The sequence below is a fragment of the Lipotes vexillifer genome, unplaced genomic scaffold (genome assembly GCF_000442215.2).
Source record: "Lipotes vexillifer unplaced genomic scaffold, Lipotes_vexillifer_v1.1 scaffold1017, whole genome shotgun sequence".
Taxonomy (NCBI): Eukaryota; Metazoa; Chordata; class Mammalia; order Artiodactyla; family Lipotidae; genus Lipotes; species Lipotes vexillifer.
This window is the reverse complement of record NW_006772141.1, coordinates 2,924,629-2,941,688: the sequence shown is the minus strand read 5'-3', so window position 1 is coordinate 2,941,688 and position 17,060 is coordinate 2,924,629. Positions and strand designations below refer to the sequence as shown.

The window sequence follows — 17,060 nt, the reverse complement described above, 5'->3', positions numbered from 1 at the left end:
ACCAAAAAAAAAAAAAAAAAAAAAAAAATACAGGAACATCTCACTCATCACTCTATTCCACTTAGTATCCACCAGATAACCCCGCATCTAGCAGGACCTCAATACATTTGAGGAATTAAATTTCAGTGCTATAAATTAACACTAAAAAGGGACAAACACTTCTCTAAAAACAATACTGAAAACCTAAAACCTATAGAATGAAATACAGTGCAATATTATAGACATTTCTATCACATCTCTGTACTCTTAATTGTGTATGTATTCCAAGGCTAAATTAGTATACCTTTGTTTCTGTTTTATCATGTCCACTCAAAGCAAGACAGTTAGCATCTTCACTTGTTTCATCCTGTTTTTAAAAAAAAAAGCTTTATTCTCTAAAATGAAAATTTAGATAATTTGCCAATCAATGCTTTAATTTATAAAATTTTTTAAAGTATAAAAATAATTAACCTGTAAGATCGATCAAGTATGTCCTTAAAATAGGTTACTGGTTCACTTAAATTTTTTTTTTCATTTTAACCAATTTGGCTTCAGTTTCTACCAAAATTTTAAAAAAGAACACGAGGAAAACTGTTATTGTTGATCATCACCACCTGAAGTATATTCCCCAAACCACTAAGTTCATAAAATATTTTTTGTAAGGAAGAGAAAAAAAAGAGTTCCTTGATCAAACAACTTAGGAACTTGGAATACTATCACCCCCTTTCTGGGAGATGCACACACATTATTAGCACATAAAAGGTTCTGAGAAGTTCTAGAAAGAATCTTTTCTTTAACTTTCCTAAACTTAACCACAGAATCCCCCTGGCTTAGTAAGTCTTATTAACGTCATGAAGGAGGTCTGAAAAATGTTCTCCTCAGGTCTTATTTTTTTGATTTATTATAATGCTATTTAAAACAAACAACATTATTTTTTTGGTAAAGAGGGGAAATGGGAAACCAAAAATGGTTATACTTTCCCATTCCTGCAGTGACTTGCAATAAACATCACTTTCTTAAGAAAATCAATTTTGGCACTAATTTCTCTGCTCTCTTTACTAGGTAGAACTAAAATTTAATTTTAAATGTGGCTTTAAAACAAGACATAGAAACCACGGCTAACCTACAGAGTAGAAAAGATTTAACACCAATATCAGCCAATTCCCATAAGAACTTTATTTGTATCCTGCAAACCTACAAACTTAAAAAATAGTAACGTAAGTTACAACTGGGCAAATTTCAATACCGACTGGATACGTGACACTATGGAATCATTATTAATATCGGTACATATACTGATCGGTGTATACATACACCGATCAGTGTATGTACCGATATATATATCACACACAAATATATATGGTGATAATATATTGTAGATGTGTTTTTGAAATATTTATGGTTGAAATGACATGCCTGGGATTTGCTTCATAACAATGGGAAAGGGATAGATTTATAGATGAAAGAAGACTGGCCTTGAGTTGTTAACCATTAAAGCTAAGTGACGTAAATGTAACTTGTTCATTATAATTTTGTACATGTTTGAAATATTCCATAACTTTAAATATATATATACATATAGCATCATTTAGCCATATAATTCAGGTGACAAGGCAAACATTTTTTCTATTTTTATTTTACATTTCTACCATCTATACGTATTTGAAAAGCTTTAGTATGTGATAAAAATTAAGGAGAACTAAAGTACTTGACAACACCTGAAACGCTCCTATCTGTATACGTGTTAGTATATTATTAACTGAGTAGGACCAGTGTTTCTTTCTGGTTTACTAGAATTTCTAATATGCTCGTTAACAGAGAATGCTCGTTAACAGAGAATGAGCGACCCAGTAGGAGACCTTCAGAATCAGAGTATTTGTAATAATCTTCTTCAACTTTAGCACCATGAGATTTGGGCCTGGGTTCTAATCCTGGCTCTGACTTTAATTAGCTTTGTGAACAGGAAAGCTGTTGAACCTCAAGTTCTTCTGGGAAAGGAGATTAGTCTATGAGATAACCTAAAATCCTAAGATCCCTTCCATATCGTAAAATGCTATTTTTGTTAGTCAACTCCATGGAGCTGCCATAAGCAGGACTCAAACTGTGAGAAAATACATAGCACAGAAGATTACTGGGGGCAGGGGGCAGGGAGTGATGAACCTATATTTTTAAAGATACTTAAGAAACATGAATCAAGGATCTTAATTTACTTACAGATTTGAACAAATAAAAACTATTAAAAAAAAAAAAAAAAAGCAATGACATAATCAGGGACATTTGAGCCCTGACTAGATATTTGATATTAATGAATTGTTCACTTTTTTAGGTGGGTTTACTTTGTTTATACCTTTCTCTTTGTAATTATTATCTTTTAGATACATGATTTTAAAAATACTAAGGAAATGATATGACTGAAGTCTGGATTTTGCATCTAAATAATGCAAGTACAGGGGAAATGGAAAGGAAAAATAATTAAGGGTATAGTGGCTGAATTCACTATACCTGAAATTGCATGATGGGTACATGGGTACATGAAATGATTCTCTTGTGCATATTTAAATTTTTCTGTACTAAGTTAAAAAATCCTATATTCCTATTGCCTCTCTAAACTAGACATGAAACATGAGTGTTTTCTACCAAGGTAAGTGCAAAGGAAATTATAAGCAGTGTACTGATATGTATCTTGGAACTCTCACAGGGTAAGGAATGAAGCCATTAACATTAAGGAAACATAATGACAGGTATCTAGAGTTATGCTTACATATACCTTACTAAGGCAAAAAGAAATGTGAATTCTGAAATGCTCTGACAACTCCCAACAAATATCAATAAACAGAAAGTGGCATTACACCAAAACTACATTCTTAGGTTGCTGTACAACACAATCATGTAGAACGGGGGCTTTTAATAAAAGATTACTAGGCCTGGAGAGTCTGATTCAGTGTATCTGGAGGAGGCCCTAAAATCTGTATTTTATAAAACAAAAATAAGGGCTTCCCTGGTGGCGCAGTGGTTGAGAGCCCGCCTGCCGATGCAGGGGACACGGGTTCGTGCCCCGGTCGGGGAAGATCCCACATGCCGCGGAGTGGCTGGGCCTGTGAGCCATGGCCACTGGGCCTGCGTGTCCGGAGCCTGTGCTCCGCAACGGGAGAGGCCACAACAGTGAGAGGCCCGCGTACCGCAAAAAACCAAAAATCAAACAAACAAAAAAAAACAACAAACCCTGAAAAACTAATTCTGATGTACAACTGAGGTTGAAAATCACTGCCTTAAGAGATAATTACAGAGACAAATGTATTTCAGAATACATGGTATAAGATATGATATACTATGCCCATTTTTCATTCGCATTTAGCATCATCAGAGTGACAAAATTCATTAAATTATTCATGTGTAGTTAACAGTGACTGTTTCCAAAAAATCTAAAACAAAAGGATTCAGAATAAGCTAGGAGTAATACTTATAAAGACAATAATCTTTCACTATTAAAAATCAAAACACTGCATAAGATACCTAGTTTTTTCCATCATTCTAAAGAAACTTTCATGTAATGCATAAGTTCCTAAATAAAAAAGTATCAACCAAAAATCACAACAAAATTGGTGTTTTTTGGGCTATCATCTCTTGGACAATGGTGAAAGTTTAATTAATAGAAAAACACAATGAGAGTGACTCCAGGGAACAATGAAAGTGTGTTATAAGGCTACTTAACTATTTTAACACAAACATCAAAATCAAGTGTACACTTTTAATGGTTTTCCTAAAGCTATCTGAGACTTTGACAAGGTAAACCAGCCACTATAAAAAGTGGAAGTATTGTTAGAAAATTTCCTGAAGGGCTGGAGGATACAATCATTCAAGGTACCAAAACTAATCTGACTTCGCAGCTTATGGTCAGTCATTCAATAAGAATTCCCTGAGAACCTCTCATATTCAGGGACCCCATAATACCAAGTACAGTGTAGAAGCTCCAAAACTCCACCTGGATCAAAGAAGCAAAAAACTGTGTCCAAAGGGGCCACCAAAGAATTGGTACACATGAAACATACAGTTATGAGAGAATAATAAATTAAGATGAGATGTAAATCCATGCTAAGTTGTGTTACACCCTAGACATGCTACAGAAATTTAAACAAGAAACACAGCTTTATGAACGAGTTAGACACTGAAAAGAGTAGAAAAGGGTGAAAAGAACTATGGCACTAAAGCACTACCTAAAAATAATCTAAAAGCTTTCCTCCATGCTGCCTGTCAACTTGGGCTCAGAAAGGTTTTCTTCCACTGGATTTTAAAACAGGTAAGGTGGTATTCCCATGGCTAACTAATATATAGATACCTCTTCTGTTTTGGTTTTCTTGGGACTCTCCTCTTTATGAGGTGAGGATGTCCTCTTGACTCCTACTATAGGATTAGGTGTCTTTGTTGCTGCATTTCCTGAAGGTCTTGGTGGTGGGTTTACCAGACGTGTGGAAGAAACAACTCTGGAGACCGTAGGCTTTGGTGGTGATGAAATGGCTGGTTGTGTGGCAGTTTGAGGAATGCTTTCACTCGATGTACCTAAGTAGTAAGTACATAAATACATAAAAGTTAAATCATATCAACATCAAGTTACAAGTAAAGCTTTTTTATTTTATTCATAAGTTTACAGGTAAATAATAAAATGGTATTAAAAAACTGAATTCAAGCTACTTAACTAACGAAGCCATCTTTCAAAATGAAGGCTACAACCAAATACAATGCAAGTATTTTCAAATCTGTCAATCTCCTTACCCCCTGAGCTTTCACTGGAATTTACTTGTGGCACAGAAACTTCAGTAGCCTGTATGTTGGTCACAGATGCTGCTGTTACAGCTGGAGCAGGACTGTTTCTGCTAAAAATGGGGAAAAAATTAAAAAGTGAAAAAAGCAAAGAGAGATGTATAAAATTCAATAATGAAATGTAGTATGTGCAGAAGTTATTCTCTAAAGTAAATGATTCTTTAGTTTTACTTCTCATACGTATATATACATCGGTAACTAACTTTATTTCATAAAATATAATCAATAATCAAAAGCACAGAAACATTCTAAAGCAGTGCTAGTCAACAGAACTTCCTATAACTATGACCTATACCTACGCTACCCAATATGGTGGCCACTATACAGATGTAGCTACTCTACACTTGAAACAGAACTAGTGGGAAATGGAATGTTTAATTTCATTTAATATTAATTAAGTTTAAACTGCCACATGTGGCTAGTGACTAACATATTTGACAGAACAGCTAAAAACAATCTGTTCTTATTTGACTTGGGGTAACTGACTTAAATGATTTGGGGTATAAGAAAATATGATCAAAATCTGTAAAGAAGAAAATGGTCTGAGAATTAGAAATAAGTTTCTGCATATAAAACGTAAAGGTTCATGAAACCCTAAAAGCCCATCCAGTGGCCCATATAAACAATAAAGGATCTCAAAACCCAAGCCCTCCTTCAATGTTCTGGATCCCACTCACTCCTGTCATCTCAGGAAACTCAAATCACCCCTCCTTCACTGTCCTATCTATTCAACTTTTCTGTCTCAAATAAATCCTATACATTAGCATTTAAATAATCTCATTTTTATTATCTCCTGAAAGAAAAAAGCGAAAAGTCCTCTGTGGTTATTCAGTCTCCTTCAACTTATTCAACTCCAGCTTATTCAACTCCAACTGTTGAATGATGATGCCATGAAAAGGTGGGCAAAGCTAGAGGACTTAGATTTTTGGTGCATACATGACATTCACAAAGTTCCACAGAGCTTTGGAGCTCACTGGTATATGGAAGTAAATGAGGTCAAGAGATTGGGTGATACCACACCCCCAGTAATACAAAGAAGGCATAAAGGACTAACGAGAGAGCCCTGAAAGGCACAAACATCTAACGATTAAACAGAAAAGAAGAACTGGTCAGAGAACCACCACAGGTTCAGGAGAAAACCTGAAATAGCAAAGCGGCTAGTACATAATAAATACTCAGTATTTGTTGAGCAAATACACATCTATTTTACATTCATGTGCACAAACTCAAAAGTACAGAAAAGCTTTTATGTAACTCCCAAAATTCTTGTTAAAATTTTTGCTTCTTCACTCAAAAAAAAAGATGATGAAACCATTAAAAATAAAAATCTGGAAGCTAATGCTGTACAAATGAAGAATTGTTTTAAAACTACAAGATTTAGGGGCCACGTTGATGCCTAAAGTCTTCAGGTTACGTATGACTGGTCTAAAAACACATCACACATTCAAAGTTCAAAAGAATAAAACTAAATTCATCATCTACTGCACCTCGGCATGTTTTATTTCATACGAATCCAAAGATTCACCCCAACCTTCATCTTTGCCATTGGTCATACTTTAACAATCCAATTTTTAAAACTGCTTTTTTCAAAACATTAAAATATAACATGCGTTCATAAAAGTGTTCATGGTTTAAGTATCAACTCATTGAACGAAGGGATGGGCATAACCGTCACAATTTAAAATAATAGCAGTACCACCAGAATCTATAATAAACAACTCCCTTTGAAAATACAGTACTATATCCATTAAAAAATAAATCTGCAATGATAACACTATAAAGATTTATGGAAGTTAAAGATAAATATGGCTTTTTGTGTTTTAATTTTTGCCAACATAGGCCATGTTTTTCTTTCGAAATAAAAATGTTTGGCTGCTTTAAATGTTCCTAAAAAGACACTTAATTCTTCAAAAGAAATTTCCACTAAAACCAGCCCACATAAATCTCACCTTCTTTAGAAGATCCCTAATATTTTTCATAGATATTTTTCCCCTGCTACACAGGTAATAAGCAACTCCAGGACAGAAAGGTGATCTTGTCCCTCTTGTCTGGTTCTCCTTAGCACACCATACAGTTCACCATAGGCAGTAGGTATTTCAACATATGAAACTGGAGGGGTTATTCAAACAGCCACTCCGCTTCCTTTCCCTTTTTCCTTACCCCTGAGAGCTGCCAGAACTGTTCAATGGACTGGTCTTCATAGCACTGGTAGGTGAAGGCACAGACATGCTGTTATCACTGTCCATAGACAAGTCGAGGCTGCTGTCATTCAGAGGTGTCAACCTGACACCTTCTGTTGAATGCTGCAATTAATAAAATATTTAATCAAATATACCTTTATTTTATTTAGACATTTTAAACATAAACATCTTTTGCTTAACTGATAAATGATTTCTACTAAAGAGCACAAATCAATATGTTTATGATAATCAGAAGTGCCATGCTGACCATAAAAGGTGAAGAGTTGGGACACACATAGTTCCGGACTTCTAAGGATGCTCAACTTAACTACAGTTCTTCAGTGGGAGAAAAAGCGAGAAAAAAATGCTATAATAAACCTACACACTGAATGTAAAATACACTGCAAATTGAAAAGCACTTTAATATGAAAACGCATGTATCTTAAATCAGAGGACTATTAATACATACACACACTCACATATATATTAGAAAAAAAGTCAATGGTAAAACACGACAGTAACAATGAGTATCTCTGGCCAGTCGGATTAGAAGTAATTTTTTGTTTATAGATTTCAAATTGTTTTACAATGAAGATAAAAATGTATAATTTCTAAAAAAATTATCACGTAGGTACAATTTAGTGCCACTCCTAGCTATTTGTATGAGTCTCTCAAAAGCAAGAGATTTCCAGTGCTCTATCTGCAACTTAGGTTTTTAACATGGTACATTTAATAATGTTAACTACCCTGTTAGAATAAAAGCAAAAATAATTTTCTGAAAACTAAACTTAATGGCCACATATAAATCCTAATGTTGGTCCTGCTTCTTAAAAATCAAAGCACTCAAAAACAGCTACATAGTGCAGGAAAAACCAAAAGCTAAAAAACTATAAATGGTGCTATGGGATAAAAGTTGATTTCTAAATTGACCAAAGTTTCTGTTTCTGCAATCAATGCTATTATAACATCAAATTGATTTCTTCAGCTTTTTTTTTTCAGAACACTTTTAGTTTCAAGTGTTCGCTTACCTACAAAAACATTTTAATGGAAATAATTTGCATTATTAATAAAAACCCATACCCCATATGTGTGTGTGTGTGCGTGCATGTGTACACCCACACTCCAATTCCCCAAATGACAAGATAATCTAAATCTTTGAGTTAGCACTACAGAGACACCACCTGTGTACATAAATCAATATTAATCAAATGGGGAAGATGAGATTTGGGAGAAGGGAGAGGAGAGAAAGGAAGGCCTTTCGCCTATGAAGTCAGCTGTAAAACCAGTTTTCTTAATATTATAAAATAAGCATCTTTCCTAGGCAAAAATGCTACCACTCTCACTCTCCACCAGACAAAAAGTTTGTTCAGTAAGTAAATTATACTCCATTTCACACAGTTACCTGCCTGACCAGGTGATCAAAAAATAACCTGTGAAGTAACAGGCCAGTGTTGGGGATGATCAGTGAACATGAAGGTTTTAACTGGTTGGTCTGAACACATAACCTTCAAGCTGCTTTGCTTTGCCTCTGTGTTTATTATCAAGTTTGGCACAAGAGACTTCAATGCCACAAAATCATAAATATTCTATCAAACTTTCTAATAAAAGACAAATAAAGACAGAACATACTACAGAGAAATAAACACACATTCTTTGCATGCAGACTTAGGTCCAATTCACATCTCATAGTACATGACCCTGGGCAAATGTTTGAATCACTCTGTTTCTTCTATAATAGAGACAATACCCACAGGTTACTGTATCATTAAATATAGAATACACATCTTCTATACTGGTACAGTGCTTTGCAAATGGCAGTTAGTAAAAGGAAACTATTAACAAGAGTGCAAAGAAAAGAGCATTTAGTATGTGCCAGGCAACCATCTAAACTACCTCTTACAGGCACTGGCTCATTTTAACCTCACAAAATACGTAGCGAGGTAGGTAGAATTAGAATTGTGATTTTAAGGCAAATCAAGAACATGGTATTTGTAATACAACTTGCCAAAGTCTCCCAGCTAGGATGCAATGGAACCTGAACCTGAACCAGGTAGTCTACTGCAAAATCCTTGCCCTTGATTTAGCTACTTTTGTATCATAATATATTCTATGTTTTAAGAAACAAAACACTATGAAGTTATATTAACTTCAATCCTCTCCTCCCAATCCCAGCCCCAGATAATGAACCATCATCATAGAATGCAGCAGTTTTCAGGCTCTAATGCATACTTGTATTTCATATTCTATCTTAAAAAATATATTGTAAACTTATATAAAAGTATCAAATGATATATATTTATCTGTGCTTTTTGTTTTTTGTTTTTTGTTTTTTGCGGTACGCGGGCCTCTCACTGTTGTGGCCTCTCCCGTTGCGGAGCAACAGGCTCTGGACGCGCAGGCTCAGCGGCCATGGCTCACGGGCCCAGCCACTCCACAGCATGTGGGAACTTCCCGGACTGGGGCACAAACCCGTGTCCCCTGCATCAGCAGGCGGACTCTCAACCACTGCGCCACCAGGGAAGCCCTATCTGTACTTTTTAACCCAATACATTCATATATGTATCTCTAATTCATGTATTTTCACTGATCTAAGTATTCCATTTTAAGAATAAGCCACTTTTTCGGGTTCAAGCCCTGGTCCGGGAAGATCCCACATGCCACGGAGCCACTAAGCCCATACACCACAACTACTGAGCCTGCACTCCAGAGCCCGTGAGCCACAACTCCTGAAGCCCGGGCTCCTAGAGCCCGTGCTCTGCAACAAGAGAAGCCACAGCAATGAGAAGCCCGTGCACCGCAACAAAGAGCAGCCCCTGCTCACCGCAACTAGAGAAAGCCCACGCAGAGCAACAAAGACCCAATGCAGCCAAAAATAAATAAATAAAAGAAATAATTTTTTTTAAGTTATAAAGAATAAGCCACTTTTGAAACCACTTAAAGTAAAAATATTATTTTTATTATTTATTTCTGCACTAAAATTTCAATACAATTTCAAATTTAAAAGTCCAAATAAGAAAATCATGGCTGATAAGTTATACAACAGGAAGCATCAACACCAGAACATCATACTTGAGGTTACCACTGTCAGTGATCTTATACCCAATAACTTTTAATTTTTAAATAATATACGTGTATAATCCTTATGAAAATAAAATGATTTTCATTTAAAAAGTCACACAACTTACTTGATCCACATATTATCTAATTTAACTTTCTTTACCTTTAAAAGGAAAGGAAATTACATACTGATGTGGACTATTAAATCAATACCAATAAGAGATATTGAAGAGAGAATATAAATATATATAAAATAAGGATATGAAGCACTGCCACTAATCTGAAGTCTGAAGGAAGTGTGTGCAAGAAACCTGATTAGGAGCAAGGTTTCACATAATGGAATTTCTCCACGTAGTAGGTTTTCAAAATGCTGTGATCTATTTCAAATATGACTTATTAACTCAGCCTAAATTCTGAAATATTGATAGGCTGGATACATAAAACATTATGTTAGTAATGCTTTTTTAAGTACTTTCTAAATTTACCTTTTTCTTTTTCTGAAGCACATGATTAGGCAGTAGTTGATGGAGTTGCTTTCTTCTTACATGCATTGCAGCAATTTTCATGTCAACCTCAAACATCTTGCTGTTTATTGCTTGCCTATAAACTATACAATTAGGAAATTGTTACAAGAAATAGAAACATCTTCATAAAGGCAGTTAAACTCACCCAGGAGAAGCTATTCTAAAGTAGGGATCCGTTTTCCATCAATATTGCCTATCTATAAAATTATCAGGTCAAAACCTATCTCACAAGTGCCTCTTACCACAAGGTGTACATAACGAATAAGAACACATAGTATATTAATTCTTCCAGTGTAAAAAAAGTAATAAAAGAGTTAACTCCTTAAGAAATGACAGAACTGGAGGGCTTCCCTGGTGGCGCAGTGGTTGAGAGCCCGCCTGCCGATGCAGGGGACACGGGTTCGTGCCCCGGTCCAGGAATATCCCACATGCCGCAGAGCGGCTGGGCCCGTGAGCCATGGCCGCTGAGCCTGCGCGTCCGGAGCCTGTGCTCCGCAACGGGAGAGGCCACAACAGTGAGAGGCCCGCGTACCGCAAAAGAAAAAAAAAAGAAATGACAGAACTGGACAAAAGGGGTTTATTAAATTCATACTTATTTATGCTACCAGTATAATTTAAAATTCTAGCTCAAGTATGTAACAACCACAGGAAAACAACAAAGTGGAAAATTTCATTCACTCAGTCATAAAACGATTTACTGGGCACCTATACTGTATCACATGTTCTAGACATGGGGGATATAGCAGGAAATAAGAGATCAAAAACTTCAGAGTCCACATTCTAGTGGAGAAACACAACAGAAAAAAAGGTAAAATATATTTCATATCAGATCGGTGCTAAGAGCTATGGAGAAAAAAATTTGAGTAGGGAAGACGACAGGAAGCTCAGCCTGGAAACTGAGATTACATTTGAGTGAAGACTCAAATGAAAGTGAGTAAATAAACTGTGAGTACCTGGTGGAATCTACTCTAGGAAGAGCAAACATCAAGGACAAAAGGTCCCAAGCATGCCTGGGATGTTTGAGGAGTAACAAAAAGGCCATGGGGAGAAGGGAAAGTAGAAGATCCATAATCCCTTACCTGCAACTGTAAAATCCCAAAAGCTCCCCAAAGTAGAAGTTTTTCTTAAGACTGGTACCAAACTGGCAACAAACCCTGATTTGAACTATTTGTAGCTATTTAATCTCTTTACCTATACCTTATGTAAATATCCTACAGAAATGTTACTGCCTTTGACTACCAAATGTCACTCCAGACCCCACTGGGAATATTATTTACTAACTTTGTTACCTTACTGGCCTCAAGACATATGGATAAAGGATTCTGAACTTATTAAGTTTTATATATGTCTATATATTTCTTATTATCAATATAAGAAATGAGGTCAGAGACATAATAAGAAGACGAGATCACATAAAGGCTTGCAAACCACAGTAAAGATCTGGACTGATTCAGAGTGAGATGGGTAGCCATTATAGGTTTTAAGCAGGTGAGACATGATTTGGCTTAATGTCATTTTGGATGCTAAGAACAGCTGAAGGCAGAACAAGAAAACTACAGAAATGACAGTAATCCAAAAGACCAGTGATAAGTGGCTTGGACTAGGGGTAATAGCAGTATAAACAGCAACTGGTAGCAGAAATCTCAACATACTCTGAAAGTAGGGACAGGAGGATTTTTTAATAGATTAATACCACGTATGGGGAAAACAGGATTCAAGGAAGACTGCAAGATTTCTAGCTTGAGCAACTACAAGGACACAGCGGTCACTGCCTGAGATCAAAAAGATTTGAAGAGAAGCTAGAGGAGACTGGGAGTAAGAACTTTGAGTTTTCAACATGTTAAATATGTTTTATTAGAAAATCCCACAAAGTATTCCATTAAAATGTCTCAAGATACAGGACAACTAAATATTTCCTTCCCCAAATACCTGAAAGTTGCTTTAAAATCTTGATGGTTCATTAGCACAATCTTTGATAAGCAGTTCAATTAGGTATAATGTCCAAAACAAATTTTCTAGTCCAAGTATCTCTACATGATTTGTTAGTTCATAAATAGTTTAAGTTGTCATCAGAATTTTTACTTTGGAAAAAAACACTACTCTGGTGTTCAGCAAGTGGAGTTTTCACACTCCAAATCACATCCTATAAAAGCTGTATAAGTGCTTTCGTTGTCATAATGATTAAGGGCTACTACATGATAGGGACACTAAATATCCTTGAACGTGGACAGTTCTTCGCAATGCACTGTACCACGTCCTACTTACATTCCTAAAGATGAAAAATCTACTTTATCAATTATTTGAATAAGAACTCAACTCAATTTTACATAAAAACAAAGTATTTTTAAGCTGAATTTTCTAGGAAAATTCATGTCACCAATGGCAATGCTGCTGATGGTCTCTGAATCACAACAGATAACACCTGTATCATAGGAATTCAGATACCACACTGCTAGTGAGTCTACATATAGCTGCAATTACCTACTTAGGTATGTCTTCTAGTCACTGTACCTAAGCATTTACATACTGAAATACATATTCTTTTCCTTTTATTTCTCCTTTACATTTAGTGTATGATACTGACATTTAAAAAAAAATGTACCGATTTTTGTCTCTCCTTCTCCAAGGAGGTAAAAAACTTTTACTGTTACATCTGAATGTCCTTAGGTGAAGACTCCTTATTGTGGACAGGTGAGAAAGACACACACTAAAATTTTTTTAAATGGAAAGGAGAGATGTATGAAAGAAAAAATAATCAGTCCCTAAAGAAGATGCACATTCATCATTGTCGCTAAGTACATTCACCATTCCCTTGAAAATTTGCGTATCTACATAGAGTCTTAGCTTCTGTCAACTATATCCACCATCTGGTCTTTAGTTAAACCATACTACCTTGTATCTCAGGGTACAGGTCAATCCAAAATGAAGCCTTCATCATTGTATCTCCCACCCATGAATTAACATTTGAGTCTATAAATGACATAGAGGATAAATTTTCTCATGTCACCAAAAGTTTAGCTTCATAAATTTCTAAGGTTCAAGATTATTAAGGCAATCAGACACAGATTCAGTCTTTTAAGACAATCAAATATTCAGGTGGTTTCTAATTTCTTAAGTAATCGTGGGCAAATTAAATTTAAAGTGGTTCAACCATTTAGCTTTAGGTTTACCGTAAGAGAAAAAAAATCATTTATATATTAGACATGACTGAAACTGATAACCAATCCAAAAATATTAAGGTTATTTTGATGATCATTGTAAAATATTCCCAAGTAATTTTAACAGTTATTGCAAATTCCACGATGGTACACATGAAGACAAATTCAAATATGCAAGAACATGTTTTGATTATCTAAGTAGAGATATACCTGTATCTGTGAAAGACTGAATATCGTAGGTGAGATCAACACTGAGATTTTCAGAGTTTTCTGTTTTTTTAAACACTAACCCAATCACCCACATCGTGCGAAATTCTTCCCTGTAAAATAAGAAGCGTTATTACTATAGTTTATCAGGATTTCATGAAAACAGTTATCAATGTGGTTGACAAACTGAGATACATAGAAATACTCAGAATACAAATATATAAACAAACTAAGTAAAGTTCTAAACCAAACTGCATCAAAACTCAAATTCCTCCTCCATACCTGCCCTCTATATTCCTATTGCTATATAAAAAACTGGAGTCCTAGGACAAATATACTCTTCATTATCTATGTACTGACAGCCAATATTCTTAATGATAATCCTAAGTACCAAAGGCACTGCAAAGAAAAATTATGTTCATACTAATGAATGACGTGTTTTACAAAAATTTGAAACAAAGAAAAATAGTGTAGATATAAAAACTTAACTAGACCTTAACATACATTCCTTAAACTTTTAAACTCAAATGAAAAGGCCACATGTACAGAAATCTGACCGCAGCATAATAATAATGGGTGATTCAGCTACTTTTCAACATTTAATGATATATCTACTGAATGGATCAGTCTTTTAATAATTAAGATCGCAGCAACAAAAAAATTTATAAAAAGCTCAAATGCCAACTCTTTTACATGAATGCAAAAGGAAATAATCTGTAGAATCAGAGTAATAGCTATTCTATTACACCACAATCTTAAACGATCCATTCACTAATATTTTTCAACCTTTAATGCTACTGCATTTTTTTGAAAAAGCTATTAAAACTCCCCTCACCCTCTAAATAAAACAAAGTGGTTATAGGCAAAGTAGAATTTCATATAGGTAATAACACAGCAACAATCAAACCAGAAATTGACCTACAAAAAGATCCTTAAAAGAATAAGGCAAGGCAGCTTTTAATAACATATCTTCTCAATGTTCCAGAACCTATCACAAATCAAATTTTTGCAAGGTCATATCAAAGCATGTTTTCTTCTTCAAAATATTAAGATAAAAAGCAAAGATCGATGTTTGATATAGCAGCTATCCTGAAGACCACTCTACAAAAAAGGGGAGGTGTGTTAAGAAATGCTAAAGTGCAGACCTACAGAATCTGAACTCAAATTAGTTAATAGGCACCTCATCATTACAACTTATTTCAGGGGTGATTTTTTGCAAAAAAAAGTGTTTCTCTTCAGTGTTTCTGATCAGGAAACCCTAAACCATAAATTTCAACTTGGTCTGACCCATATGTAATCAACAGAATAGTAACTCGAGTTAATAAAAATTGCCTATAAAATTTCCATGAGCAAAAGTTGAAAAGGGGATGAGGAAACTGGATTAAATTAGAGGACTGCTTACTTGTCAGGATTTTCTTTGGGTGCTGGAAATGACTGGGGATTCACATGAGCCAGTGTAATGAATTCATTCTTCTCCAAACTTCCAACCAGGATTCGGATTTTTGATTCCACCAAGCCCACCCTGAACAAATGTCACTCATTATTAATGAAAATTTTGGTTTATTTTAAAAATAAAATAAAATGCACAAAATCAAGTATGTTTGTATAAAGCTGTAATATGAAGATCATAAAACACACATATGAGGGCAGTTCAACTGTCTAAACTCCCATAGATAAAACTAAAGCCTTATGTTCTACCCCAAAACTGAAGTGAAAACTGCAGGAAGAAGAGAATCAAGCCACATTTCAAGCCAGGAAGGTTACAAAAGACAACCCCACAAATATTTAAAGAAAAAAAATCAGTAAACTAAAACAAAGCACTTTAAATATACAGTTAAGAAATAATACATGGATCTCTATAAGGCAAATAAAAAAAACTGTACATATGGATCTCCAAATTCCTATACTTCCATTACAAGTAAGTAAAGCTCCATTTATGAACAAAACCAAACTTGATGCTTTAAGGACTTCCACCTCCTACTGTGTTCTGTGGCTATCTGATTCATTTTGGAGTTTTGTTTTTGTTGTTGTTTTTTGTTTTGTAAAATCTAATCTTATACTCACCATTCTAGGCGTTGTTTTTCAGTTGGTGCACTTGCTAGAAGTACAATATAATGCCTTTGAAGATAAAGACAACATGCTATTTATTTCATTTAAGTGCTTTGTGCTGGATATTAACACCATAATGTAATAAGCTTTTTGACAGTTACAGATCAATTTAGCAAGAGAGAAATGCAATCTCAGTTTGCACATAAAATCATAAATGCTAAATCCCACAAGTTTCTAACTACTGGCAAGTTTAATTCTTCTGAAAAAGACAGTTATTTTATGAATAATTACCCCAAAAGCAGCTTAATTCAAAAACAATGACTAAATATCAACTGATAAGTTGGTTCAATGATTCTGGTGGAGTGCTTTTCTATAAAGAGCTACCTCACTAAAAGATAACCTATTAAAGCAAAATTGCTTTGATGGAAATAAAGCACCAAGGCTTTAGCCACAAAAACAGGATCACTAAATATACATACATCAGTAACTTAAAAAATAGTATCAAATACATCATGCTTTTTAATTCAAAGGTAGCAAAAATTAAACTGAATACTTAAGTTAGGCCTCATGATTTTTTTCAAGCAACAGTATGAATTTCTATAACAAAGATGCAGACATCATTAATGTGAGAGCAACAAAGAAATGTGATTTCTATGCAGAATCCAATTCCATTCAAATTAGAGCAAAATCAAGTTTTCATTTCAGAAAAACACCATCATGACCGACTATTTTAAATCTTTTTAAAACAAACTATTTACAACTAAAGAATTTTGTAAGACTAAAAAAAAAGTCCAATCCAACATACTTTTCTACAAAATCCATTTTAGAAGTGATAGAAATCAAACTTCTCACCAGAAACTTTACCTCAAAAAGCAAACTGATAGTCGGTGGAAAAGTCAGAATTATGACTAAGAATTTTAAATTAACTTCAAGTATTTATAAACTTAAGGTAACAGAGGTAATATACATAAATATGAAAACACGTAGACAGAAAAGTAAATGTGCAGTCCAAATCCATACAGACCAATACTTCGTTTCCTTTACCAGTTTAATCTGTTCAGCAATTATTTAGAGCAAACCAAATATAC

The 17,060-nt window shown here is 34.7% G+C and overlaps 1 protein-coding gene across 2 annotated transcripts in view; it reads right to left on the bottom strand.

Moving 5' to 3' along the window:
• PAPOLA (poly(A) polymerase alpha) overlaps nucleotides 1-17,060 on the bottom strand; it is a 60,365-nt gene that overhangs the window by 6,683 nt on the left and 36,622 nt on the right. Inside the window, exons 13-20 of one of the 2 annotated variants that reach the window (XM_007447331.1) lie at nucleotides 15,988-16,041; nucleotides 15,326-15,445; nucleotides 13,927-14,036; nucleotides 10,520-10,641; nucleotides 6,958-7,100; nucleotides 4,750-4,850; nucleotides 4,316-4,536; nucleotides 284-346 (exon numbers count right to left, since the gene is read on the bottom strand). In XM_007447331.1, coding sequence (XP_007447393.1) covers nucleotides 284-346; nucleotides 4,316-4,536; nucleotides 4,750-4,850; nucleotides 6,958-7,100; nucleotides 10,520-10,641; nucleotides 13,927-14,036; nucleotides 15,326-15,445; nucleotides 15,988-16,041 — 934 coding nt within the window. The remainder of the gene's footprint in view (nucleotides 1-283; nucleotides 347-4,315; nucleotides 4,537-4,749; nucleotides 4,851-6,957; nucleotides 7,101-10,519; nucleotides 10,642-13,926; nucleotides 14,037-15,325; nucleotides 15,446-15,987; nucleotides 16,042-17,060) is intronic. The other variant, XM_007447332.1, reaches the window with a different exon arrangement.